General features: G+C 40.4%; 2 protein-coding genes across 4 annotated transcripts in view; one reads left to right on the top strand and one right to left on the bottom strand.

Moving 5' to 3' along the window:
- The first annotated feature begins 4,806 nt into the window (after positions 1–4,806).
- LOC134641658 (P2Y purinoceptor 2-like) lies at positions 4,807–15,012 on the top strand. Its single transcript, XM_063494151.1, has 5 exons — positions 4,807–5,143; positions 5,922–6,090; positions 6,329–6,674; positions 6,758–6,785; positions 14,837–15,012. The coding sequence occupies exons 1-5, from the start codon at positions 4,807–4,809 to the stop codon at positions 15,010–15,012; spliced, it is 1,056 nt and encodes a 351-aa protein (XP_063350221.1).
- A 1,785-nt stretch (positions 15,013–16,797) lies between these two features.
- relt (RELT TNF receptor) overlaps positions 16,798–26,089 on the bottom strand; it is a 28,126-nt gene continuing 18,834 nt past the window's right edge. For 2 of the 3 annotated variants that reach the window (XM_063493912.1, XM_063493910.1), the window contains exons 7-11: positions 22,523–22,603; positions 22,113–22,191; positions 20,242–20,625; positions 18,783–18,911; positions 16,798–18,563 (exon numbers count right to left, since the gene is read on the bottom strand). In XM_063493912.1, coding sequence (XP_063349982.1) covers positions 18,560–18,563; positions 18,783–18,911; positions 20,242–20,625; positions 22,113–22,191; positions 22,523–22,603 — 677 coding nt within the window. In that variant the 3' untranslated portion in view covers positions 16,798–18,559. Of the gene's footprint in view, positions 18,564–18,778; positions 18,912–20,241; positions 20,626–22,112; positions 22,192–22,522; positions 22,604–26,089 lie in introns of those variants that run through there. The other variant, XM_063493911.1, reaches the window with a different exon arrangement.

Below are 26,089 nucleotides of genomic sequence, written 5' to 3'. Positions count from 1 at the left end.
GTAAGCTTTCCCATAAAAAAAAAAAGATACAGTGATTAATGGAATAAATAGGTAAAACTAAATAAAAGCAAGTCTACGCAGGTCGGTCTTAAGCTTCCTTTTTAATGCCATCAACAGTGTCCACAGATCTTAGTCCACTGGAAGCCAGTTCCACAACTTGGGAGCCACAACTTTGAAGCAAAGTCTCCTTTTGTACTTTTGTACCTGGACCTACTGTAGATACCACCAACAACCACTAATCAGCTGACCTCAGAGACCCAGTAGTCATGTATAGATGTATTAATTCACCAGGAAGCATATAGCCAAGGATCACCGAAATCTTAAATTGAACCTTAAAGTTTATGTGGAACAAGTCTAAATGGGATAAAACCAGCGTCACATGGGGCCTTTTAGAGGACCTGGTGAGAAACTTTGTATTCTGGACCTGCTGAAAGCAACACAGAGATGATTTACTCAGGCGAATGAATAATGAATAATGAGTGATCGAGGCGCGATGACACAAAAGCGCGTATAATCATTTCCATTTCACACTGAGACACAGTATATTTTTAAAGAGCAATGTTCAGTTTTAACAAGACATGCTTATCAAAACTGAACCCTCCTTTAAAAGGAATACCAGGATCTCTCATGGTATGGAGTACTGAAGATTAATAGAGTTAATGTTGTCAGGGGCACACATAAGAGTGTCAGGGGTTTTTGTGTGTGTGATAACTGACTGTTCTGAAGAACAGATGGTTTTATTTGTTTACATTCTGGGGTTTGAATGGCATTTATGAGATGTCTTCAAAGTTATTGAGGATGTGTGCAAGTAGAATAAAATATAAAGGCGTTACCCAAGCTTTAGGTAACGCCACAAGATAAGGTGGCAGAAGAGGACACAAAATAGGAAGAGACCCAATCCAGAGACCTACATTCAAAGTCTCTCAGTCAGGATACCCTGATCAACCATGTCAGAGGCAGCAGACAGACCTATCAGAACTTCACCTCCATCTCCATGTTTTAAAATATGATTTGCAACTCTACAAACAGCTGTTTCAGTAGAGTGAATCAAACTGAATTTATCCAAATTGTTTATGAGAAGTTACAACCTCCGAGCCACCACTTTTTCCTAGAAGTGTAGTGCTAAAGGCCCTTTTTGAGGGGCCAGCATTGGGCTTTTGAAAAAGAGGGTGGATAACAGCATGTTTAAATTGTGAAGGGGACACAGCCAGAGGTTAAAGAGTTGTTAACTATCCCGAGAACAACACAGCCCAGAGGTGTGAATGACCTTTTTGAACAGCTTCACCATGTGAGGTTGGTAAAATGTCAAGTGGGCAAGAAGAGGGTTTGCTGACGAGATCATATCAAAGACATCAGCCCAAAGGACGGGTCATATTTGCTCTGATATGATGGATCTTATTAACCAAGAAAGAAGGAAAGTTTTCACACTCTTCAAGCAGGAGAAACAGGATAAATGGCGTCTCTGAACTTTTGGGTTCCCTTTGCTGTTATGAATTAAGCTTGAGTGAAGCACGAGAACATCCCACTGGCTTGGAAGACAGAGGAAAAGACAAACTAGCTCAGAGGAAGCGAGCATTTTACTTCTTGCCTCCTACGTGTTATGTTCAAGGTTAAGGTACAGGTAATCATTAATTTACAAAGTTTCTGGAGCAGGTGAGACATTAAGCACACTTCCTCACCTATCACACTCGTATATTTCAACACACTCTCACGCACATTCGCGCACTCGGAGGAATCACATTCATGTTCACACCTAAATTTTAACAGCGGAACAGAGGGAAAATGGCTGCCACCCACTTATGGATCGTATTTTTTGCGTTAGGATCCTGCAAGGATTGTTTTCATCTATGATTTCTTTTATAATTTGGCTTCTGCACATACATTCCTTTGGCCTTACCGAGGTAAGAGATTGTTATGTGTCTGTGCCCATAAAACAAGAAAACAAGAAATCGGTGTGGTAACAGGGGAATTTTATTCTACTGAGTGGCTCCCACTGGTGTTTAAGTGTGCATACAGTGTGCTGGCCCCCCTGTGGTGTACCGCCTAAATCTTAAACTAAAGTTAAGATTAGAACAAAGCTCAGCAGCATGCATTTCATCACAGCCCACAGCCCTTGTTGTTAATGCAAAATCCAAAAAATGTTGTAGTTTCACAGGTTAACAACCATTATTGTGGCATGTGAGAGAAATAAGTTTTATGCCCTTTGCTACATGATCATTATTAGTTAATTGTTACATATTTATAATAATTATTTCAGTAAAATGACAAAGGAAGACATTGTGCCGCTTCTAGTGGGCACTTTTGTTTGCACACTGGCAGCTTCATTGAAAATGATTGAAGAAATATATGCATACACACCTTTTTTAAGTGCACAGCCCAACTAACTGAAGCAGCTCTATATATTTGATTTGGCAGATTTTCACACCAGATAAATGTCCTGACACAACCCTGAAGTGCTTTTTTTTCCTCCTCCTGGTACTGAGACAGTGATCGTTCACTTGTTAGGCAAATGTGTAAACCCGGACACTATGGAGCCACTAACAAGTAGCCTAACCAAAACTTCAGAAAACAATAGCACGGGAAAGAAAAAAGCAATAATTTCGAGTGAATAACTTCAACTACACGTCAGATCAACGTAACCCAGAACTATTGTACTGAGCCTCAGTATGGCCAATTTCCCATGTGCATTTCTGGCTACTTTTCCTCCACAGTTTTTGAATTTACCAGTAAAAGAATAACAGTCACATTATCAAGGACCCACAATTATCATCAAACTCGTGGAGGGAGATTGCTGAAACTATCAAAACTGACCTGAGGGAATTTTCAAATAAGTTCAAATGATTTGTTTCTATTGGCTGGGACTGTATATAAAACACTGGGGCATGACCAAAAGGTACTTAACACGTAGTGGACCAGTACAAGCATGTACGCCAGCAACAATGTCTGCCATTTAAGTAGGTTATGTTGTGGTCTCTGCAAAGATTCCACACAGGAGTCTAAATCAGGCCATAGGTGTGAGGGCAAATCTGATTGAGGCTTGTGCCACCCCATACCCCCCCTCTGGACACACCCCTGATGTCTCCTCCTAAGGAATTTGGGGTGGGGGGGCGGGGGGGTGGCGGTGGCATGTTAAGCAAAATGCCCATTTAGTTGTTGGTGAACTAAATACTTTTACTAGTGCAGCTTATACCTATAAATAAAGATGATTATTATTACTGTTGTCATCAGTTTACAGGCTTACATTTTTACAAATTTCTTGCTCTAATAATACAAGATCATTTAAGGCCTTTTTTTATGGTAAAAAAATCTGTCTTCTTATTTTAATAATACTAAGACTAATTCAAATATATAGCTTTCTAGGTTTACCAAAGCGAGAAACATAAATATTTAACCAGTTTGAGGTGTCTGTTGGTTTTACTGAATATATTTAACATATTAGCCTCAGGCCCCAGATGCTTACTCACTGTGGACACGCCGCAACTCGTCAAACAGTCATACGTCTTCACAACTTATTCACTGCCTCCAGTCTCCCAGGAACGCATTCAACCACAAACAACAATGTGAGGATACTTTGGACAGGACAGTCAGGATAATAGCACCCATACAGTGTGAGTTACTTCATAAGCTATATGTTTTTTAGGGTTTGGGGGTTTTTTCGGGGGGGGGGGGGGGGGGGGTATTTGTGAACGGCTGTTTTACCAGAAAATAGCAGAAAGGAATTTATTGCCGAAGAGGTAAGTTCTTCTCAACTTGGTATGGCATGCACAAAAACTTAGGAACTACAAATATGGACGCTCAGGTCTGTTATCGATTAAATTTAACACAGGGCTGTTTAGAAGAGTAAAGGAGAGAAGAACGAAAGGTTCAGAGAGAGCAAAACAACATCAGAAAGAGGAAGGGGGTGGAAGGTCTGCTGCAGGTTAACTCCCCGGTGAGCTGAGAAACTAGTAAGGTTGCATGTTGTTTCTTCAGGCTCTTTCTGTCCATTTTATTGCATGGCTGAACTTGAGCTTGTCAAATAAACAGAAAAATGGCCTGAGTTTGTGTGAGCCAGCAATGTTCAGCTCACGCCACTGAAACTCTCCAAGCTGAATCTGGTTTGAGTTAAAAAGTTATTCCTCTGTTTCTGCCGCTTGCAGCTGGAGGGTTTTTTAGACAACTTTGTCATGCCCAAACAAGACATGCTTTTTTTTTAATCCGCTGTGGGCCACAGCTGCACCAGATATTTTCTAAAAAAGTTGTTGGTACATAAGTTGGTGAATCAGTGTCTGAAACAAACTTTGAAACTCTGCATTGCCGATATGTTATTCAGAGGTGTCCCGGTGTTGTTTAGGCCAGGTGGAGGAACTGTACTGTCTGTTCAAGAGCCACCGCTTACACAGAGATTCATATTTTCGGATGGAAAAAAAGCTTCAGGAGAGTCTAATTATCAGTTATGGTTTTAAGTAGCTCCTTCTCTTCTTTCACCCACAATTAAAGAAAGCAACAACTAATGTCTGTGAAATGTCCTTGTGCATTTTACAGAAATGAAGTGAGTCAAGCTGGATTATATTAATTTGATTGTGCAATCACAATTGGCTATTTGCCTGTACTTAGTATGGCATGATATGCTGGACTGTGCTGATGATTCAGGGCCTCTTTAACTGATGTCATATCCTTCTAATCACAACCATTTTCTTTGTCCTTTGTGCGTAATAGTTTTTCATGGTTTTATATATATATATATATATATATATATATATATATATATATATATATAATTTATTCCTTTCTACAATTTTCCCCTCAGGTCTTCTCAGCATCAAGATGGCCAGCGTTGACAACAACAAGACCAACCAAACCAATTTCAGTGCCAACTACTGTCATTTCAATGATGATTTTAAATATATCCTCCTCCCTGTCAGCTACACCCTGGTGTTTGTGATTGGCCTAGCGCTGAACGCCACGGCGTTGTATGTGATTGTGTTCCGCACCAAGCGCTGGAAGCCCTCGACCATTTATATGTTCAACCTGACAGTGTGTGACACCCTGTACATCTTCACGCTGCCATTCCTCATCTACTACTACGCCGACAAGAACGACTGGCCGTTCAGCGAACCCTTCTGCAAGCTTATACGCTTCCTGTTTTATGCCAATTTATACGGTACAGTTGTGGAAAGCTACAAACTCACACAGCACAGTACAAAAGCTGAGCTTGACTTATTGTAGAGCAACAGCTTTGCAAGATAATATGCTGCAATACAGTATGCATTATTTGTCAGTGCAGTATGATGCAATAAGGTGTGAAATACAGTGTGTGTGTGTGTGTGTGTGTGTGTGTGTGTGTGTGTGTGTGTGTGTGTGTGTGTGTGTGTGTGTGTGTGTGTGAACATTAGCAACATGAATCTGCACTTCATCTGTTGTTGAAGTGCAGACTTTCAGCTTTAATTCAGATGAGCAGTCTCATGGCTGAGGGAGGGCCGTTCCCTTGATGTATTTTATAGGTTTACATCATAATCTTAGATGTCAGTGCAATTCAGTAGGCCAATATTGGGCTGAAAAACCCAAATAAACCCGAAATAAATAAGAGAGAAGACCAGAGCTTTAGGAGGGGCCTAAATGCAGCTCAGCGAAGCCAAATGAATAACTGAGTGGATGATCACAGAATTATTTCCATTGTTAAGAAAATCAACTTCACATCATCTAACCAAGTCAAAAAAATGCCTCAAGTGGTAGGAATATCATTATACACGCAAGAGACGCTTTCATGAACATAAACACTGGGGGGGTTTACAAACAAGGTGCAAACCACTGATTACACTGTTTTTTGTTTTTTTTGTTTTTATGTTCTATTAGTTAATACAAAGAATTACACAGTAATACTAATAATTATTAGTCTATGAAAAAAGCATGCTAAACATTCTTTTTTTCCTCTCTGACAGGTTCCATCCTGTTCCTGTCCTGCATCAGCCTGCATCGGTTCGTTGGTATCTGCTATCCGGTCCGCTCCCTCAACTGGGTCAGCGCCCGCCAGGCCCGGCTGGTGTCTGCGGCAGTGTGGGCCTGTGTGTTATTCTGCCAGGCTCCTATTCTCTACTTTTCAAGAACTAGGTGATTAAATGTTTGTAACTTTATTTCTCTGTCTTTGTTTATTTTGTGAAAGTGTCTCTAATTGCATTTAAGTGTGGACTATTGACTTTTGTGGCACACCAGTTTTGTACTGTGCTTAGGTGACCCTAATGGGACACACTTAAAAGAACAGCCAAGCTTTTATTCAGGTTGAGTGCCAGACAGGGGGAGTGCCGTTTAAAGATCTGAAACAAATGCAATCTGTTATCTGCTCTGTAAGGGATGTGAACACCGAGCGAATCTGCCACGACACCACCAGTCCAGAGCTTTTCGATGACTTCCTGGTGTACAGCTCAGTCGTATCAGTGCTCATGTTCGTCTTACCCTTCATGGTGGTGATGGTTTGCTACGGCCTGATGGTGAGAAAGCTTCTAGATACTGGCTGGGGGTCTGGAGCAAGAACTGAAGAGGAAAGAGGAGGCTTAACAGCCCAGAGGTCCAAACAGAAGTCAGTAAAGATGATCATCATCGTGCTGGCAGCATTCATGCTGTGTTTCCTCCCTTTCCACCTCACCAGGAGTCTTTACTACTTTTTTAGATACCTGAGGCAGGTCAATCCAGCACAGGTGAGGACAAGCACTTCTTTAATAATAAACATGTTATGATGACTCTAAAAGATCGCTGAATGACATTTGCATCCATTCACCAGATCAGCTGCAGCTTGGTGGAAGTGTTGGGTTCAGGAATTGAGGAGGTAGACCAAAATAATGACCACTGATCCGGCCGGGTGCAATTAGACGGCATTTTAATGAATACACGCAGCGTGGAGCCAACACTGTACAGATTCAGTGTTGAACTCCCTTACAACAAGAAGTCAAAGGCTTTATAGGGGGAAATAGTACAGCCCCCCTTCTGTTGCCAGGCAGAAACCAAACAAAGCATACGTCAACTCAAAACCACAATGACTTTTAACATAGTTTAAAAAGAACATCGTCTCGTCTCCATCCAGGTGCCTTCCTGTTGTCCCCGGACGCTCGCCTTCGCCGTCGCTTGTCTCTAGAACATCCTGCACCTGCTTCTTCATCAAACAGTCACATATGCACGCACAATTTTTGCAGTTGCAAGCAAAACATAAGATTAACTTTTACCTATATAACTGAGTCTATCTACGATGTGTGTGTGTGTATGTGTCAGCCTCTGCTTGCACTTTGTTTCACCTCTCAGCTCCCCAGCTAGACCTTAACCTTTCCACTAGACAGAAGGCCAGCACAACTAAAACTATGTGTGTGCCGATCTTGACTTATATGTAAAATGTATAAAACAAATGTTCCAATCCAATACAACTACTTAAAGCTTAATCAGCGATAAATGCATAAAAAACACCCTACTCTTAACTTGCACTTAGACTCTGGTTTCAGTTTCGCTTCTGCAGAAGCATGCCCTGCAGACGTGTTTCCTGTCAGCCTGCAACTCCGCCTGTCACCCACTGAAGACTATGTGTAAGAATATAAAAACATTCAAAAACCTTTAAATTATAGATTCAACTCAACAATTTAAAGTGGTTCTTCTTGGACCTAGAATAAAGACTTATATAATACCAATATATTTGAACATCTGAATGCATCTAAATGCAACATCACTATTAATAATGAAATGGTAATGATGATTATAAAAATAACAACAAATAATAGCAGTAAAATATTTCTCCTCTTGACACTCCCTCTCTCGACCTCTGGACCACCAGAGGTCGCCATACATTATGTTGGGTCACTCCTTGGCCCATTCATCTGCTTCCCTATCCACCCATGACGTCATGTACATTAGGATCACTTTTCCCACTCTGACCCTCTCTTGGCATTCTGTGACTTAGCGGACCAGACAACCCCATGTCATCTAGGTGGTCTTAATAATAAAATGCCAGCTCCTACTTGAAAACACTTCATGCTTAAGTGGTCTCTGCTCCTTTTCTGGGTCCCTCTCTAGTGGACATCTTCTCCTCTAAGCGATAGAAAACACTTTCTCCCTACTACGACTTCCCTACCTTATGTCCCTCAATTGCTCTCTTCATTTAAACCTGATTCAACTTAACGTTCATTTCTATATATTATTCAACATCACTCATCATGTATAAAACTCTCAAAGTGCTGCTTTCACATCCACTTCCTGTTGCTCGCTCTCTTCTCCCTTATCTGATCATCAACATCCTGTGCTGTTGCAGCTGCATGTAAGTCACCTTTCACAAGAAATATCATCATTTAAACTTATTCTTCTACATAATCAAAAGACTTCAATCAGCTAAGTGTAAGCATATAATCAATTACTATGTGTTAACCCTAACTTAATTTTTTTTTAAAACCCACGTTTCCTGTGTTATTTCGATTCTTGGTATAACATTTTATTTCATTTTTCTGCTCTTCAAAATTTCACTAATCTTCCCCGTTATTATTGTTATTCCCACAGTTTCCCATTAAGTTTGGTGTACAACTTCTTATGGACACCCTTTATCTTCTGAACATTTTACTCCTTTAACTTAGACATAAAAATAACAATTCCTGCCTCAGTTTTACCATATCTAAATTATCACAAAAAACCCCATAATTATAAACTCATCCCATTTCAAAGTAAATCCCCCTTTTTATTTGGACTTCACATGTGTGTCCAAATAAAACTCAAAATGCATCACCCAAGCTTAAGAAATTAAAGGGAAAAAAGGTTAGTCATATCATCTCTCTAAACACTCAAACACTACAGCCATCCTCCTCCCAGGTATTTTGCCCTAAAAACCTGTGTTTAAGGAATAAAATCAATCTAATCATTATGTCAAATCTTCTCAAACTCCTTGCTCCATGCAAAGTCTGGATCCTTGGAACTTCCTGGAAACAAAAACCTGTACTTTACATTTCATAACCAACTCTCCCCCTTTATGATCCAATCTGTGTTATAAGAAAGAAACCCCAAAACAGCACAATCATCAAACAAATACATTATAAAAATAGCAGCACAAATAGCAGCAAAATATAAATCATGTGTTTCTTCCGTTAATGGTAACATGGGTTATAAAAAATAGCAGCAGAAATATCAGCATAATACGAATCTAACCCCAGTCAGCAAAACAGAAATTCCCTCAAAGCAACTCAAAAATCAGCAGTCCCCGAATTAAGTCTCCCCCTTGTCCTGCTTATGACAAAAACAAAACAAAGCATCCCATTTCTCTTCCTGGCATTGTAAACTGTTTGTCCACATTCATTCATCCCCTCTTTGGTCCAGTCACTCACATTCACTCACACGCATTCACACATGATGTTTGCTGATATCGAGCCTCCAAATAATCAGATACTCCACATCAGCAAAATGAGCTCAATCATTTGTTTTATTTCGTTGTCCTTTTTAGGAAAATAGTCCTTTAGGCTTTTGTCTGGATTGAATCGCTACAATCCTTTTAGACAGAGACTCACAGCCAATCAGGTCCCCACGATGGACTCCTCTTCAGCCAATTACAATCTGAAAAGCCCACCTTACCTTTTGTTCTCCCGAGAATTTTGTCAGCGCTGCTCACCCTCTTCCAGGCCTGCTTCAGAACAAAAATGAGAAAAAGAGAGCTGCTTATTGGCTCATCAAATTACAAAACAAAATCACCTGACAGGTTTTTTCTAAGTGCACTACTACAAAAACTATGGGCCCTCTTCGACATGTCCATGTTTATTAAAACTCCTTCTATTAAAATAAAAACAGCAACCTCACAAATCTTAACCAATCCCAACTGTCACCCGTTCAACACACCGAAAACCCCGTCAAAAGCTGCACCGTTTTCCACACGTCTCCCTAGACACTTCACCATACTTACATTCAGCATAAGATATACACCCATTACAACAACGTATCATCACTACATTATAAATTTCCTGTCCAAATCTGCATCTCTGAACAGACCTGACCACCGTAATCAATTATCCTGTTACTTTTCCCTTATATATTTCGCCCAATAATCCTCAACCGCCACTGCTCTCTCTCGAACTGAAAGCCTCCGAGACACAGACACAGGAAGTGTCTTTGTCACTCACTCACTCCAGCTAATTTGCATAGTGACTCACAGCTCAACAGCCAACTTCACAAGAAAAATGCATGTTTAAACCTTATCACATTATTGAATTATTTTCATTTTCTTTCTATACTAATCCCTTGCTTTGATCATTCAGTGCAAGAGCACTCCTGACTCACTCTTATAAAAACTACTTTAATCACTGTTCTGTTTGTTTTTTCCATAACTCACTCCCTTGTCATACAGCTTCTTTTGAGTCAACTTCAAGCTTTAATCTATCTTATTAAACATTCACACCATTCTATCACTCATACAATTAGCAAGCTGATTTAATTGCATGTGTTTGTGTCCTTTAGCCAAGTTTAATCACTATCTTTGCATTACTCTTCACAAGCTTGTCTCTATCTTCTTAAGGTTAGTGCATTTTCTGTTTGTATGTATGGTTTTGCATATGTTGCTTTGCAGTATTTCAGACTCCTTCACAATTCTCCAGTTAAACAGTCAGTTTTCTCCTTCCCGAATTACTAGCCCAAACTTTTCGATTTCCCACCTTAAATAACAGCCCTCCTAGTCTTCAGCCAGGAGTTAGGGCTTGCTTTCAGGTTCCTGGACACATCATGCTGTGAACAATTCAACCAGAAACTTGCCTTAACATATCCATTGATGTTAACCTATAATTTCTTCTGACCGCGGCTGTGGAGAATTGGTCCAGGTCTGCTTTGCTCCTGAAAATAACAAAACTGAGACATTTTCATTATTATCACGGGTACCTAAACGACCCATTTCTCTTTCTCTGGTCAGAAATACCAACTTATGTCATGTATGTAAGCGTGTTCTTCCTTGCATTATGGGGTCATGTAAATGCAGTGTAAGCTGTTTCTTCATTGCATTTTAAATTGTAATCAGCTTTACTTAATGCGTCTTTCCTCTGAGTTCTGGATTCAAACTATCTCACTTCTGCTTCTCTCCAAAAATAATTTCACATGTAACAATTTGTGCATGTGTGTTTTCTATTCATTAATGTAGTTGTCAGTTATTTACCTTCATTATTTTTACCTTCTCTATTATTTACCTGTTTGTTGTGACGTGGTGGACCTCCCTAAACCACCAAAAGTCCAGCCTTCAAATTTCAACCCAATCATATCCTATATACTCGCAGTCAAACTTGTCCTGCTTCACCTGACACCGGTCCCTCTCTTCACAGTGTCCTGTCCGGCCTTCAAAGCTCCAACAAACACAGTCTGTTTCTTCTCTGTTTTGATGTTTCAGTATTCTTCTCTTAAGTTGAGTTCCAGTCTGGCAAAATATCACGTTCAGTGCCTTCGACTCAGTGCCCCCCAGTCATGTGACACTTTTCATTACCAGCCTCCAGTTTCCCCGTGCATGTTTTGTCACGTGGTTTCCTTCATTCTGCTTCTGGAGTTGTCATACAGTCATATTTTATTTGCACTTTTTTTTTTTTTTTTTACTTCTCCATCCATCTTTTCAGTCTTCTCTCTCAAGATTACCTCACGCATGGCAAATATGAGAGTCAGTGCCTTCAAGCAGACATATCCCACTGTTCTTCACCAGCAACTGGGCATATTGCATCACGTGCTTTCATTCATACTGCTGGACTCATCAGTTGTCGTCAGTGTTAATGCTTTCACTTGCACTGCCTTTTGGCTGCAGTCAATTCTTCCATGATGTTCTGTCGGTCTTCCTCAGGAGATTAACTGTCCTTTAAGCTTCTTCTCAGAGTCCGGACAAAGTGACAGGTGAAGCTATCAACTTTTAGCCAAAAAACTGGCCTGTTTTCCCAATTGTGTTGATCTATGCTTTTGCTGCTGAACTCACGGTTCCAGGTTTAAAGACCTCCACCTGTATTAACACACTAAACCATACAATTAATATCCTTTTCATTTCTTTTCTCATCTGTGCTTTCTCCACCCAGAGTTTAACTCGTCTCTCTCTCTGGGTTCTCTCTTCACACACTCCGTTCCTTTTATGGGCATGCAGCCCCGGTTACACACACACAGGCACACAGAGCCATATTTCCTGTTTCTTCAGACTAATCTAACTCTTTTGTTTTTCATCGTATTTATAGTCTACAGACCCTCTTTAATTCTACTAAATCTTAATCTAAAAACAATACAGCTTTAGTTCACTCACACTTTTAAATAGAGCTCTTTTGTCATTCAGTAATCGTCTCACACATTGCCTTTTCTCTTAAACTTCCACTTTTTCACTCACTCTACTATCAGCCTCCTGAGTGTTATTATTACCTATTTACTTATTTTATACAAATCACGCACAGTCACTCAAATACTTACATCATTCACACAGTTAAAATCACTCAAAATACCCTCTCCTAGGAGTATTTTAGACATCCTTTTCATAATCATAAAAGCAAGTCAAACAAAAACAATTTAAACCTCTAATCATTCTCACAGCACACACATAACTGAAAAAATAAAACACACCAGCATTTGTGGCTCAAGATAGGTTACTACTTTAAAATAATATATTGGTCTTAGGTACTGTACAATGCACTCAATCTATATATATATCAATCAAAAGTCAGTCAACTCCTATACATCTACAGTAATCAATCCACACTCTATTTATACAATTCTAGTGAGCAAAACCAGCATCTCAGTCACAGGCATTTAGGAAAATTTACAGACAATATTTATAAAGCTCAATCACACTCTAAACTGAAAGCAACACTCTCCATGCGCGTCACCGCTCCTCATTTGCATTCTCACAGGCTCTCTAAAAATAACTCACAGGACTGTAGCATCCTGTCACTCAGTCAGACTCATCACACACCACTGTTTATACATAATTTTACACAGATCTTATAAATACAACTGCACAGATTTTAGGCCTTTTAAAAACCTATATAATTTTGACAAATTTAAGTTAACGGTCCAACCGATAAAGTCCAACTTTTTTGTAATCAATTAACCAGTATCTGTCCAACAGTTTCTGGCCCAATTTCTAAGATCCCTAACTCAATTTAAAAGCGTGAACCAACCCAAACTCTGCCTGAAGCTCTATTTTTGGGCATTTCACATCCCAGGCTTCCCCGAAGTTTTAAGTTAAAGTTACATGCCCGAAGTCCAACTTCTGCTGGCCAACAAAGCGCAAATACCGTTCCAAACGGTAAAGTGGTCCAACCACTAGCTTATCTCAGGATGCCCTGTACCCCACGGTCAAGCCAAACCGAGCTAATCCTATTCGCCGATAGGTCAACAATGCGCGTCCACATCGAGGAGGGATCGCAACGTCCGGGCTATGCGCTTCTTAGCAGCCCAGCTGCCGTTCTAGAAAATTTATAATACTTTGAAACACCCGTTAACCCCCCAGAAAAGGGTATAACTGAAGCACGTCCAACGTGTCTGACCAATGGGGATTCTAACCCACAAAATGACCAAATTCCCTACCACACTAAATTAGCAGTCCAACTGCTTTAAAACCTCAGTACTGTACTTTATCACTTTCATTATCCTTATTTCAATTTCAATTCTCATGAGATTTTCACCAAAATCGAAACAGACATTCACCAGTAATTTCAGTGATTAGGCTTTAATTTGATATGCCCAATGTGACACCTTTTGGAAATATATTTCAACAGGCAGTGTCTTACCTTTAAATGCCCCGGGGAATGCCTCCTCACTTTCACCACTGACTAGCGTCTGCCCGTCTAATCACCACGGACCCCGGATCTCTCCGTCTACACCTCCAAAATCCCCCTTTTTCACCGGACGAAGCCCCCAAATGTTGGGTTCAGGAATTGAGGAGGTAGACCAAAATAATGACCACTGATCCGGCCGGGTGCAATTAGACGGCATTTTAATGAATACACGCAGCGTGGAGCCAACACTGTACAGATTCAGTGTTGAACTCCCTTACAACAAGAAGTCAAAGGCTTTATAGGGGGAAATAGTACAGCCCCCCTTCTGTTGCCAGGCAGAAACCAAACAAAGCATACGTCAACTCAAAACCACAATGACTTTTAACATAGTTTAAAAAGAACATCGTCTCGTCTCCATCCAGGTGCCTTCCTGTTGTCCCCGGACGCTCGCCTTCGCCGTCGCTTGTCTCTAGAACATCCTGCACCTGCTTCTTCATCAAACAGTCACATATGCACGCACAATTTTTGCAGTTGCAAGCAAAACATAAGATTAACTTTTACCTATATAACTGAGTCTATCTACGATGTGTGTGTGTGTATGTGTCAGCCTCTGCTTGCACTTTGTTTCACCTCTCAGCTCCCCAGCTAGACCTTAACCTTTCCACTAGACAGAAGGCCAGCACAACTAAAACTATGTGTGTGCCGATCTTGACTTATATGTAAAATGTATAAAACAAATGTTCCAATCCAATACAACTACTTAAAGCTTAATCAGCGATAAATGCATAAAAAACACCCTACTCTTAACTTGCACTTAGACTCTGGTTTCAGTTTCGCTTCTGCAGAAGCATGCCCTGCAGACGTGTTTCCTGTCAGCCTGCAACTCCGCCTGTCACCCACTGAAGACTATGTGTAAGAATATAAAAACATTCAAAAACCTTTAAATTATAGATTCAACTCAACAATTTAAAGTGGTTCTTCTTGGACCTAGAATAAAGACTTATATAATACCAATATATTTGAACATCTGAATGCATCTAAATGCAACATCACTATTAATAATGAAATGGTAATGATGATTATAAAAATAACAACAAATAATAGCAGTAAAATATTTCTCCTCTTGACAGAAGCCTCCAGTGTGGCCTACAAGATTACACGACCTTTGGCCAGTGCCAACAGCTGCGTGGACCCCATCCTTTACTTCCTGGCAGGGCAGGATGCCCGCAGCAATCTCACTAAGAAGCGCAAACTGCCGCCACCAAAAGCAAACAGTGGAATCCAAAACTTGACAGCACAACACTAACACCTGAAACTGCTTTGGTGAAAATGCTGAGAGACAAGCGATGAACGCAGTCTTGAGTGTGAAGTGAAGGCTGCTGGATTTGGGGGGGGGGGGGGGGACATTTCACTCTTCATCCAAGAGGTTTTTGTAACTGGGGAGTCCCTGGTAATTGTTTAATCCATAGAGGAATTGTCACCTTGGGTTGTTGACCCACCCCGTTGTCATTAAGAGTCATTAAACGTCATGTGACTGTTTGCCACCTGGGCTTGTGTAACAGTAACAGACTGTTAAAGACTTGCATGTTTATCTACCACTCTCTTCCACACTGTGTTTTTTGTCCTGTCTCCCTCCCCTCACCCCCAACTGGTCGAGGCAGATAGCCGCCTCTCCCGGAGCCTGGTGCTGCTCTGAGGTTTTCTTCCTGTTAAAAGGAAGTTTTTTCTTCCCACTGTTACCAAGTGTTTGCTTATAGTGGGTCATTTCATTGTTGTTGTTTTTTTGTGTGTTTTAATGTAGAGTTTTTACCTTAAAATATAAAGCACTTTGAGGCAACTGTTGTTTTAGTTCAATATAAATAATATTCAGTTGAATTGAATTAAACATGATTACAGGAAGGTTAATGACTCTCAGGACCACCTCCAAAGTGACAGCACCAGTGGGGGTTAAATACTTGGGACTTCCCATTAGTTTTTTGAACAGAAGAACCTAAAAAGAAGTTCAGTTCCCTTCAACTCAAGTACTCAAAGCTACTGCCACCTGGATGGTTCAAAACCTACATAGACACACAGTATTGTATGACAGATGAGATCTGTTTAAGAGAGCACTTTTCAATCTTAAATATGCACCAGTCGTTAGTTTAGCAGGTGCGACACTTCTGAGATGTTAATTTTACTTCAAGACAGATATTTTGTTATTAGATACTATTTTTTGTTTTCTTTTTGCTAAGAATCCTAGTGAAAGCAAATTAAAGGGAAAAACCTGAAGTTTAGTTTTATTGTTAAAATACTGCAAATCAGGACAAAGGAGATTTATGATGACTGAAGATTAGAAATAAATGTCTAAATTGTATTTGATTTCTGACTTAATGCATTAAATGCCTTTGGATGTATAGGGAATAAGGGATTGTGTATTTATGAAAATAGAAAACTACGTGGCGTATCACAGCTGTGTGCTTAGAGAATTGATTTTATGAGTCATTTCCAGCACCTGATGTTTGTGTAAGAACTTATAGGTTTTCTACTGTGAGCATTGTTCTGACATGAAAGACAGGAATGCGTGTGTTCCCCGCAAGGGTCAACCTCACTGCAAATTCTCTCGATGTCCCGGAGAAAAACACATGTCACAAATGTGAAGGATGTAAAAATCATGTAGTAAAGAAGAAGACATTTTTAAAATGTGGTAACTGGCAACCTATCGAGGATTAACCCCACCTTTCGGCCTATGGCAGCTGGGATAGGGCAAGATGGATGGATGGATGGATGGATGGATGGATGGATGGATGGATGGATGGATGGATAGATGTTTTTCTTCTAATTTAAATCCATGTGTGTCCATCATTTTTTAAATCAAGGAGCCATAGGAAAAGAAGGATATTTATAGTAACGTACAACAGTACAGACTCAAGTATTCCTTTAATCTACAGTGAACCACTAGGGGGTGACAGCCCCCAACAAGTTCATCATGGTTCAAGCAATCCCATCAAATTTTTTGCTATTTTATAATCTAGCCTCACACAAATCTCAAGTCTCACATACTCACCAACTCCAGACACCACAAAGCCACACAGCAGCGCGACACCAAACCAGATAGCATTTAAAATACCTCTTTATTTTAAAAGTAAAAACATCATACAGGGAAAAAACTGCAATATTATGTAAATGCATGCTACAAAGCTGTTGAGATGAATATTTAAATCCTTCCCTCTTTTCAGCAACACTTCAGCTTGAATACATTTCATGATAACTGTAGTCTGAGTGAGAATGTTACTAAAAACGGATCAAAAGAAAACATGTAACGCAGTCAATAAATACCCTTCCCTCCAGACATGCTGTCATATTCCTTGTCACAACATAATAAGAAAATATGAAAATGAGCAGTTAAAAAAGCCTCTATCATTATAGTACACGCTTGAAAACCCATGAGGATGTAAACTAAAGCCAACTGAGCTCACATGACTGAGGCATTTAAACCGCTAATTCTCTGCAGCCACTGGTGGGTTTATTGAATTAAACTATAAAAAAAATAAAATAAATATGTGCGTGTGTGTCTGTGTGTGTGTGTTTATATAAGTGGTTTCTTTGAATTTTGAAGATTGCATAGCTACAGTCTGGCTATGCATACTGTGAGTGTTTTCATGAATAGAATAGGAAACTGTAACAGCTGAAGATGCTGCACCCAAATGATAGAAAAATAACAAATATCATGTTAAACTTATGCTGCACTTCAGCCTTCAGGCCTATGCATGGTAGTGTGGTAGCATTTGCTGGGTTTTTTTCTAACTTTTTCCTTTTTTTAAAATGATAAACCACAAATGTCACTCACTGGTGCAGTGCAGTTGTCTTTCCCATTATAAGGGATCTAACGTATCACCTCATGCATACTTTAAAATTACAAAACGCCATGTTTCTCTAAACCCACCCATATTTACATATGTACATGTTTATATTTACATTTACATGTTTTCTTCTACAAAAGCGAGACCCACCCCTGTAACTACTCTTTCACTCTAATGACGACAGCAGCTGGGAATGAGCCAATGGGCTGCGGCGTCATTAAAAATGCTCTGATATAGCCTGAGGTGCCCCTCTTAAAGAAAAATCAGTACATCCCAAAAATGTAAATCTCGCCATTTTTATTTGGTTTTATTTTTTACTGTAAAAGGTTTTAACTGAGTGAGCAAGTGAGGTCTGAAATCTCCTCAGTTTTGGTGTCAGCAAAATTACTTATATTTAATTCTTTAAATATATAACATTAAAAAAAATGTTAAAACGTACCTTTTTTTAAATAACGAAGTGTCAAATGATCCAGATTTCTTATTTTTATTTGGCTTATTAGCCAACTGTGGTGCTAAAAAACTCATATGCTCATTGATGTTGCAAACCACAGGCTGATAGGCGGAGATTTTCTGTTTTTTATGGTGCATTCTTATAAATTATTATTATTTTTGTTTTTGTTGTTTTGTTTTGTTTTTTCTTTTTTTAAATGGAAGCACTCTTTTTTTAAAAAAAAAGTCCGGGAGTGCATTTGTGTGTAATACACACTTCCCTCTTTCTAGTGTCAGTTATTGTTAACCGCTCTGTCCTTGGACGTCTCGCAACCCATTTCTGTTCGGATGTAGCCGTGATGCCTCTGATGCTGCATCCGATACGTCTATAATACAATAATCTGCCTATGTAATAATAAATACAGTTATATTCCTATTATTGCATTATTAGAAACAACTACTTCCAGCAGCAGGTGGTTGTGGTTTATCGGTGTCAGTCAACTAAATAAAACACCCTTGGTGTCAGCGGGTCAAGCCGTCGCCGGTGAATGAGGTCATCTTCAGCGAGGTAGCAATATCGTCCCTTCACCTGCAAACATGAATGAAAAACAAAATTAATTATGATATTTTTGTCATTTTAAATAAATCTCAATTTCATTTGACTAAATCTAACCAATTGTCAAGACTACATCAGTCGCTGGTCAGTACAGTCTTCAAGTGCTGGCAGTGCACAGAGGAGATGAAATAGAAAGAAACAGCATGGATAGAAAGAGAGGCCAAAACTTCTTGCTGTGTTTGGAGTTCCTACCTCTGGATGCCAGATGAGGAAGACAAGGAGAAGGACTTCCCGCCGAAGAAGGAGTTTCTTTGCTCCTGGGATGCTCTCTTGGTCTCCACCATGCATGGCTTCTGCTCCGGGATCTGAGCAACTTGAAATCTGTGAATCAACAGGTAACATAACCATTATTACATTCAGAAAACAACCCTATTATGACTGATAAAGTGACATTGTCTTTTCTGCGTGTTAGTACCTGTGTCCTCCTGTGTGTTATGTAAATGTTAGTCAACACAGTACACAGGTGCACACAGGTGTTCTCAAATTTAAACAGCAGAATCTTCTTTTGTCACACCATCTCCTCCTTTACTAAATCCCTGATTCTTCTCTGTGGTCTTCCTCTTTTCCTCCTGCCATATATCCACTATCACTCCTGTGCACATGTTCAAACCATCTTAGCCTTGACTCTCTGACTTTGTCTCCAGTTAATTAAATTTTTACTTGGGATCAACTGAGATAGGCTCTCCCTCACCTTCCTCAACCCAAACCACAACCACCCAGAACTGGATAATTGATGACTGTAGGAAAGCCTCTGCTAAGAGGAGAAAGGAAGTTACACCGGAACATCTCTCCAGCAAAAAATGGAATAACACAGTGAGAACATTTTGGGATGAATTCAAAGGTGCCTTCTTTTTAGTCCATTGTAATTCAAAAAACCACAGACATCCCATTGTTAAGGAGTCTAATGCAAGTGCAGTTGGATTTTCTGAGCACTGCCCTTCTCTTCTCCTCAGTCCTCATAAATTCTCCTTGATACCTTCCCTTCACCTCTTGATGCGTTCCATGCAGGTAAAAGAAAAGTAGTTAGAAAAAGGAGGTAGGGGTTAATTTTTTGGACTAATCAACTGCATAATTAGTCTTCGTGCCTATTTAAGTGTATTTAAGTGTGTTTCTCTTGTGCATCGTCATAGTTACTTTCTGTGATTTTCCAGCCCACCTTCAGTCTTTTCATCCACTGCTGATTGAATCCCCTGTGCTCTGTGTCCTGTTGTGTAATCAGTCCCTGTGTGCACCTATTGTCCTGCCTTTTCCTGTGTCCTCAGTCAAGATATCTGCCGTGTTGACTTGTCCTGTTCTTTGAACTTTGTTTTCTGACAATAAAGGCTCCTCTTTCACAACCCTGCCTGCCTCTGAGTCCTCTCCACCACCTTCACGCCACTCGATTACACCGACCCTGGAAAATCACCGCTGTGATGTAACCAGTGAGAGCTCATTTATTTTTGCTGGTGCAACTGTATTAATGGTGGTATACAATTCAAATCCATGGCCTCAGTAAAAACCAGCAATACTATCACTGTCAGTGATTCTGGGTACTTTCAGTAACAGCAAACAAAAATGTAAATGCTACAGGAAAGTTTAACTATGTCAAAATGAAGCCTGTGAACAACACCCAGCTACATGTATTTAGTAAAGTGTTATAAAGTAGACGTACCTTCCTACAGACAATACTGTGAGCTCTCCTTCCTTTTTCTCCTTCACTTCACTTCCTTCCATCTTTTCCTGTACAGTTTTTGGCACAGCGGCTTGTGTATGGTGTGTATTCACGCACTCTCCACCCAGCAGGGGGCTCTTCTGCTGGTCGGAGGATGTGTCCAGGGAGGGCAGGATGAGACTCTGGGGGGGCTTCAAAGGATCTTTGAGAGAATCCAGGGGTGGAATGAGAACAGGGGGCCATTTTTTCTGGGCGCAACGGGTGCAGCGGTAACCGTGTCTGGGGGCCAGGCCAGAGAGGCCGGAGATGGTGTGGTGGTGAGACTGATGAGGGCAGAGCCTGGGAAGGGAGCGGAATTGGGATAAGGGAGACAGCATCGGGAACCTGGGGGAGGAAAATTAGATTTATTAAAAAATAAAAACTAATGTTGACATATTCAGTTTAGACAAATCGTAAGTGGAGGTTACATCCAAATACCACAAAATAACCTACAGAAGGATTGTAAAAAGGCCATTTAGACTAGTGATGGTAAGAAAAGTGTTGGTTATAATACTAAACTGTACTAAGCTTTCCAGAATATCCTAGCATGGCACTGGCACATCCCTAATATTGGTCCTGGACACAGTCACTGCTAGAATATGGCACAAAATATATAAATATGTCCAATCACAGCAGCGATCACTGCTCTGTGTCAATATAAAATCATTTAGCAACTCAAATCTAAAGTTTTCATCTGTTGGCAGAGAGCTCGTTGGTTTGTGTGTCTTTCCATTGTTCACTTTTTATTTTTTGCAGAGGAAGGCAGAGCAAAAGAGACGAGTGCTGTATGGGTGAGCTACAGTGAACCCAAATAACCTGTGCAAAACCTCCCACCACACACATCCAGATACCGATCTGAAAGCTTTCCAGAACAGTCTGTATATATCTGTGTATGTGTGTGTGTGTGTGTGTGTGTGTGTGTGTGTGTGTGTGTGTGTGTGTGTGTGTGTGTGTGTGTGCGTGTGTGCGTGTGTGTCAGAATGTTCTGGCATCTAAAGATCACATGTGACAGAACCACTGAGCAGCAGTGCACAGCCACAGGCCCCAGAAACGTCTGTACTGAAATAAATTAGATCTAATGCTCATCATGTCATCACATCATTAAGTTAGTCTTTCGGAGTTTACAGGTGACAAATTATTATAATTGGGGTAAACGTGGCATCACTATCGAAGCAATAATCAAAGCCCTGCAGTGCAGACTGTTATAAAGTGGCGTTCTCTCGAGCCTCATCGATTAAACTCTGGGAACTTGAGCAATTTTGGCTTATGTTACAACCTCAGGTTCTTACCATAAAATGCACTCAGTCATATCAAATGTGTGGCTTTAAGCTGTGTGACAGACTCATGACTAGATGGCTGTAAACTGTTAGCAGCTGGTTTCAAGCCTCTGCGAGTGAGTGAGTCACTCCCAGTTATCAGGCTCCTGAGGAAATGTAGCCGACACAGTCACAATAATGTGCGCTCCTAAGTGAATGTTTTAGCATTTGTTTTAGTTAAAGAGCTTAAATGAAACTAATAACCTCCAGACTGAACAACTGGAATATTAACGTGAGAGTAGCATATGGACGTATAGCCCTATAAACTCAGTTTTTTGCATTTTATCATCAAGTTTAGGTCTCCATCCTCAGTGCAAGCGTATGAAAATGTATTTGCACTGCTCCCATTTCTGCCTATACATCCTCCCACACGCACTTTTCTCTTGATGAGCGCCTCTCTTTCTCTCTCCCAGACTTCCCCTTTGCCATCTCGTTAAGTGTGACCTTGGGCAGCATGACTGAGCAAATGCATCTGATGATTTGTGGTTGTGCAAGTGCGCGCGTGCGGTCTCGTACTTGATTGACGAGCCCTTGCTCATAGCCATCTCTTTGGTCTCGTACTCCAGCAGCAGTTCCTCCAGCGCAGCAGCATTTTCTGAAGCAAGCACACATATAAACGTTTAGCTATAATGCCAGATAGTCAAACTATAGATCAGAGTAATTAAACACCTCCTGCCTGTGAAAATGTAATTCAGGAGTATATTAGAAGTGTATAAATAGGGTGGATGTAATTGATGCAGGAAACTTGGAGAGGAAAGCCAAGCTACTGTGTATATCTTGGGCCAATTGGGCCATTTATCACTTCAGTAGTAATAAGCTGTGGACAAAGCTGAAACTCTCATTTGCTATTTATTATAATTTTTAGGCTACCTGCCATTTGTTAAATAAATGCACAAACTATATGCGACATCAATGTTAGTATTTACCTTTCTTCTCGGTAATGAGGCGAACCAGAACACTGATGGTGTCTTCATTCAGGTCATCGGATATGTAGGGACAGGTGTTACCTAAAGTAAGGCAGAAGCAATGTTAATAAACAGAGATTTTCCAGTATTGTGTATGTATGTACTGCTTTTATTGCACTGCTTGTAACTTTTAACACTGTTCAAGGGACACTCTGATTGATACGGGTGGATGTAGATGGCCCCCCGCCACTCTCCATCCCATAATAGTACAGCATAGTGAGGCAGCTGAGTGGAGAGCAATGATGATAAAGGGGAGAGAGGGAGATTCGCTCACTCAGCAGTTGTTCAGCACTGCTGAGCTGTGTGTGTGTGTGTGTGTGTGTGTGTGATGTACCAGGCCCACAGTGCCAGGTGACAATGCGTATGTGTGCGTTTTAAAGAGCACAATGTGACAATATAGATGCCAAATGCGACTGTGCATGCGTATTTCTGTCTTTCTTGCATAAGCAGCATTAGGCTGCTGTTGGACCGTAACAATAGCTCTGTCTCCACAGTGCCTGTTGCTACGCGAGCATAACAGCATCAGTTTCACAGGGTGGCAGTTGTTCTCGTTTCTTTAATACTCCAACAAAGTCACAGCCTGATATCAAGTTTCAAGTTTAATAGTGGAAATACCTTCTACCTCTACTTATGCCTTTATTGGTTGTTCTACTTCTTGTCTTTGTCCCACCACGTCTAAAATTCACTGATTGTCTTCCATCTGCCCATATGGAAAAGATATATATAAATCTTTTAAAGTTTGTATCTGTCTTGTGTGAAACTTGTATGAAAAGCATACAAGAGTTAAAACAGCTATAAGATCCCTTGAAAAATTATATAAATGAAACTTGTATGTTTTGGATACTTACTAAAACAATATATGAAAGTAATGAGAAAGTGGCCACTTTCATGAGTAAATCATATAAGCCTTATATGATTCACTATATGAAGTAGGCCACATCTTATGCAAGTCTTCTATAAGTTTTTACTATTTCTTTTCCATATGGCTGTGCCCTGCTTCCTTACCCGTATTCCACATTTTAGTCCATTATGTAGTCCTGGTTGGTATTTACTTTAGTTTTTGTATTTTTTTTAATGTTTCTTTTTTTTTCTTGTTTCTTTTTTTGATTAGTTATCTGTTTAAAACTTTTCCCCATGTCAGCATTTTGGTCTTTTTTTTCTTTAGAACAATGAATAGCATTACAGTCTAACTGCTGACCAGGGGCAGATCTAACGGATAACAAGCCTTCAATACATAAATTACAGTACATCACTGCAGCACACGAGTCTCAATTTGCTAAGTTTAGGCTTATGATTAAAAAAAATGTATGGTTGCATCCAAGTTTACTGTAAATGCAGCAGTTTTGTGTTAACGGTCAACAGCTCACTTCTACCTTTTCCTGTGTGCACTCATGCTTGAGCAGCTGCAGAGTTGCATCTACTGTAGCATCAACCCTGCATTTGCCCTTTCTGTTCCCCCTTCAGATTTTAAGGTCGATGCATTCTCCAGTGAAGCAAACTGCGCTCAGTCCTGCATAGTCAGAGTTACCACCGCAGCATCTGATTTTAGCCCTGCCGAGCTAAGCTTGGCCTTGCTACCCCCATGGGTATTTCCTCTCAGATGGAATGATGGGAAAAAGTGCTGGAGTAAGAAGTTCCTCTAACCTTAGGCCAGTCAGGACTACAGTGTGCAGACAAGTAAGTGCACTGCGACAATGATTGTTACATAACAAGAAGAGAGCTGTCATTGCTTTATATGCACTTCTGCAGGTGTAGCCTCTTACGGTACCTAACTTCCTCTGCATCATCAGCCCTTAAAGCATGACTCGAATGTGGCAGTGATGGTGATTAGAGGTCTTATATTGAAGTTGGAATTCTTCCTCATGCATGAGGTCTTCTGCTTATCATCACTGAGGACCTCATACATGAACCACTGTTATCTGCTTTATGTCCTAACGAGATTGTTCACTGGCATGCTTTCTCTTCTATTCTGCAGTGCAAAATGCAAAATTAAAAAGCAAATCACTATCCACTATCCCAGCATACAGATTTTCATGTCAACACTGCAATCTATAGAAAAATGGATAGAGGAAGAAAAAAGGAAAGAGAATAACCCAGAGAGAATCAAGGAGAGAGGGCAGAGGAGAAGGAAGGACAGGAGAAATGAAGAGACCGACATAAACAGTGAGTCGAGGTACCCGATTGAATTATTGATCTAGCTGGGAAAGGAGAGATGAATTGATAGTATCGTGTTCAGATGAGAAGAGAGGGGCATGTTAGAGAGCCAGGAAACTGGATCAATGGAGAGCAGAAGGAATGATGAAATAGCAGAAGAGGGATGGAGTTCAGGGAGTTTCCCTTCAGGTGCAAGAAGGACTTAAATTTCATAACAAGATGCAAAGAGAGAAAGAAACCAAGGTGATGCTAAAACAAATAGGTAGAGAGCACAGAGAGCACAGACATTCCTCCATAGATCACCCTGGCCTCCACTACACAGGCGTAGCTACATAGGCTGCTACAGCTGTAAACTTCTCATCCTTCTACGAGGGCACATAAAAATGCAAAAAGACCCACTAGTAGAAGGAGTAAGTGAGCGAAAAATAACCATTTGTTTGCATGTTTGCAGTTATGGAAAACGCTGTAAATGAAACAACAGGTGTTGCACAAACACTTGACGTGAGGCATGCTGTCACACAGTCTGATCTGTCGAGGGTGCAGCTGTGCTCTGACGCTCCCGATTCCGTGCAGGTTTCCTAAGAGCCTTGCACCATCAGGTGAGCGAAGGAAAAGCCAGCTTAGCCTTTAAGTCTGCTTATTTATGTACACCAAATGACTGTAACAAACTGCCCGTCGTGTATGCTGTCTGGCTGCTGCAGAACTTGTGCAACAGTGGATTCTAATAAATTAAAACACAAAGTAGGTTACTGTAGAGTGTGGCAAGCTCACTCCAACTTATAAGTGTGTGTGGTTTGTTTCATAAATGTAGGTTAGCAGTCTGTAAAAGTAGAACTGATTATTACTCCACGTTCTTCGCAGCATCTTTTTACCACCCCCAAAAAACCCTAAACAAAACACTTTTTATGCATTTTGTGACACAATTGAATAAAATAAAAGCTGCCTGGAGGTGTGTGCCTCCCATGTGACCTTTTACAGAAAACTAGAAACCTAGTAGGTACAGTACATCCAGTATAATAGAAGCATAAAGGAAAGAAATGAGTGCATTTCTCAGTTGCGTGCACAGAGAAAGAGGAAGAAAGACGTCGCCTAAGTGAGTGCTCTCTTAAAGGGCTAATTTGGCTCACAGGGTGAAAAAAAATACGTTTAAGCACTTCAGGATACAACAGTACACTGTACACTGTAAGAAACAAGATTATGCAAACAATAGAGAATGGGTATGGTAACTCATACAATCTTTCTCTTGGATTAATTTCTACGTCTCTTTCAATTAACGCCCCTCCCCTCTGTATCTCTTTCTTCTCCTGTCCTCCCTGACTCTTTTTATGCTTTCTGCGTTGACGCAAGTCCGTTTCTCTGACGTTGGCAGGCGAA

Source organism: Pelmatolapia mariae, linkage group LG14, assembly GCF_036321145.2.
Source record: "Pelmatolapia mariae isolate MD_Pm_ZW linkage group LG14, Pm_UMD_F_2, whole genome shotgun sequence".
Lineage (NCBI taxonomy): Eukaryota > Metazoa > Chordata > Actinopteri > Cichliformes > Cichlidae > Pelmatolapia > Pelmatolapia mariae.
This window is presented reverse-complemented; position numbering and strand designations above follow the sequence as displayed.

Coding starts and splice junctions, on each gene's coding strand:
- LOC134641658 (XM_063494151.1), top strand. CDS start 4,807: ATGGCCAGCGTTGACAACAACAAGACCAACCAAACCAATTTCAGTGCC. Junction 5,144..5,921: donor GTTTTATGCCAATTTATACG/GTACAGTTGTGG, acceptor CCTCTCTGACAG/GTTCCATCCTGTTCCTGTCC. Junction 6,091..6,328: donor CTCTACTTTTCAAGAACTAG/GTGATTAAATGT, acceptor CTGCTCTGTAAG/GGATGTGAACACCGAGCGAA.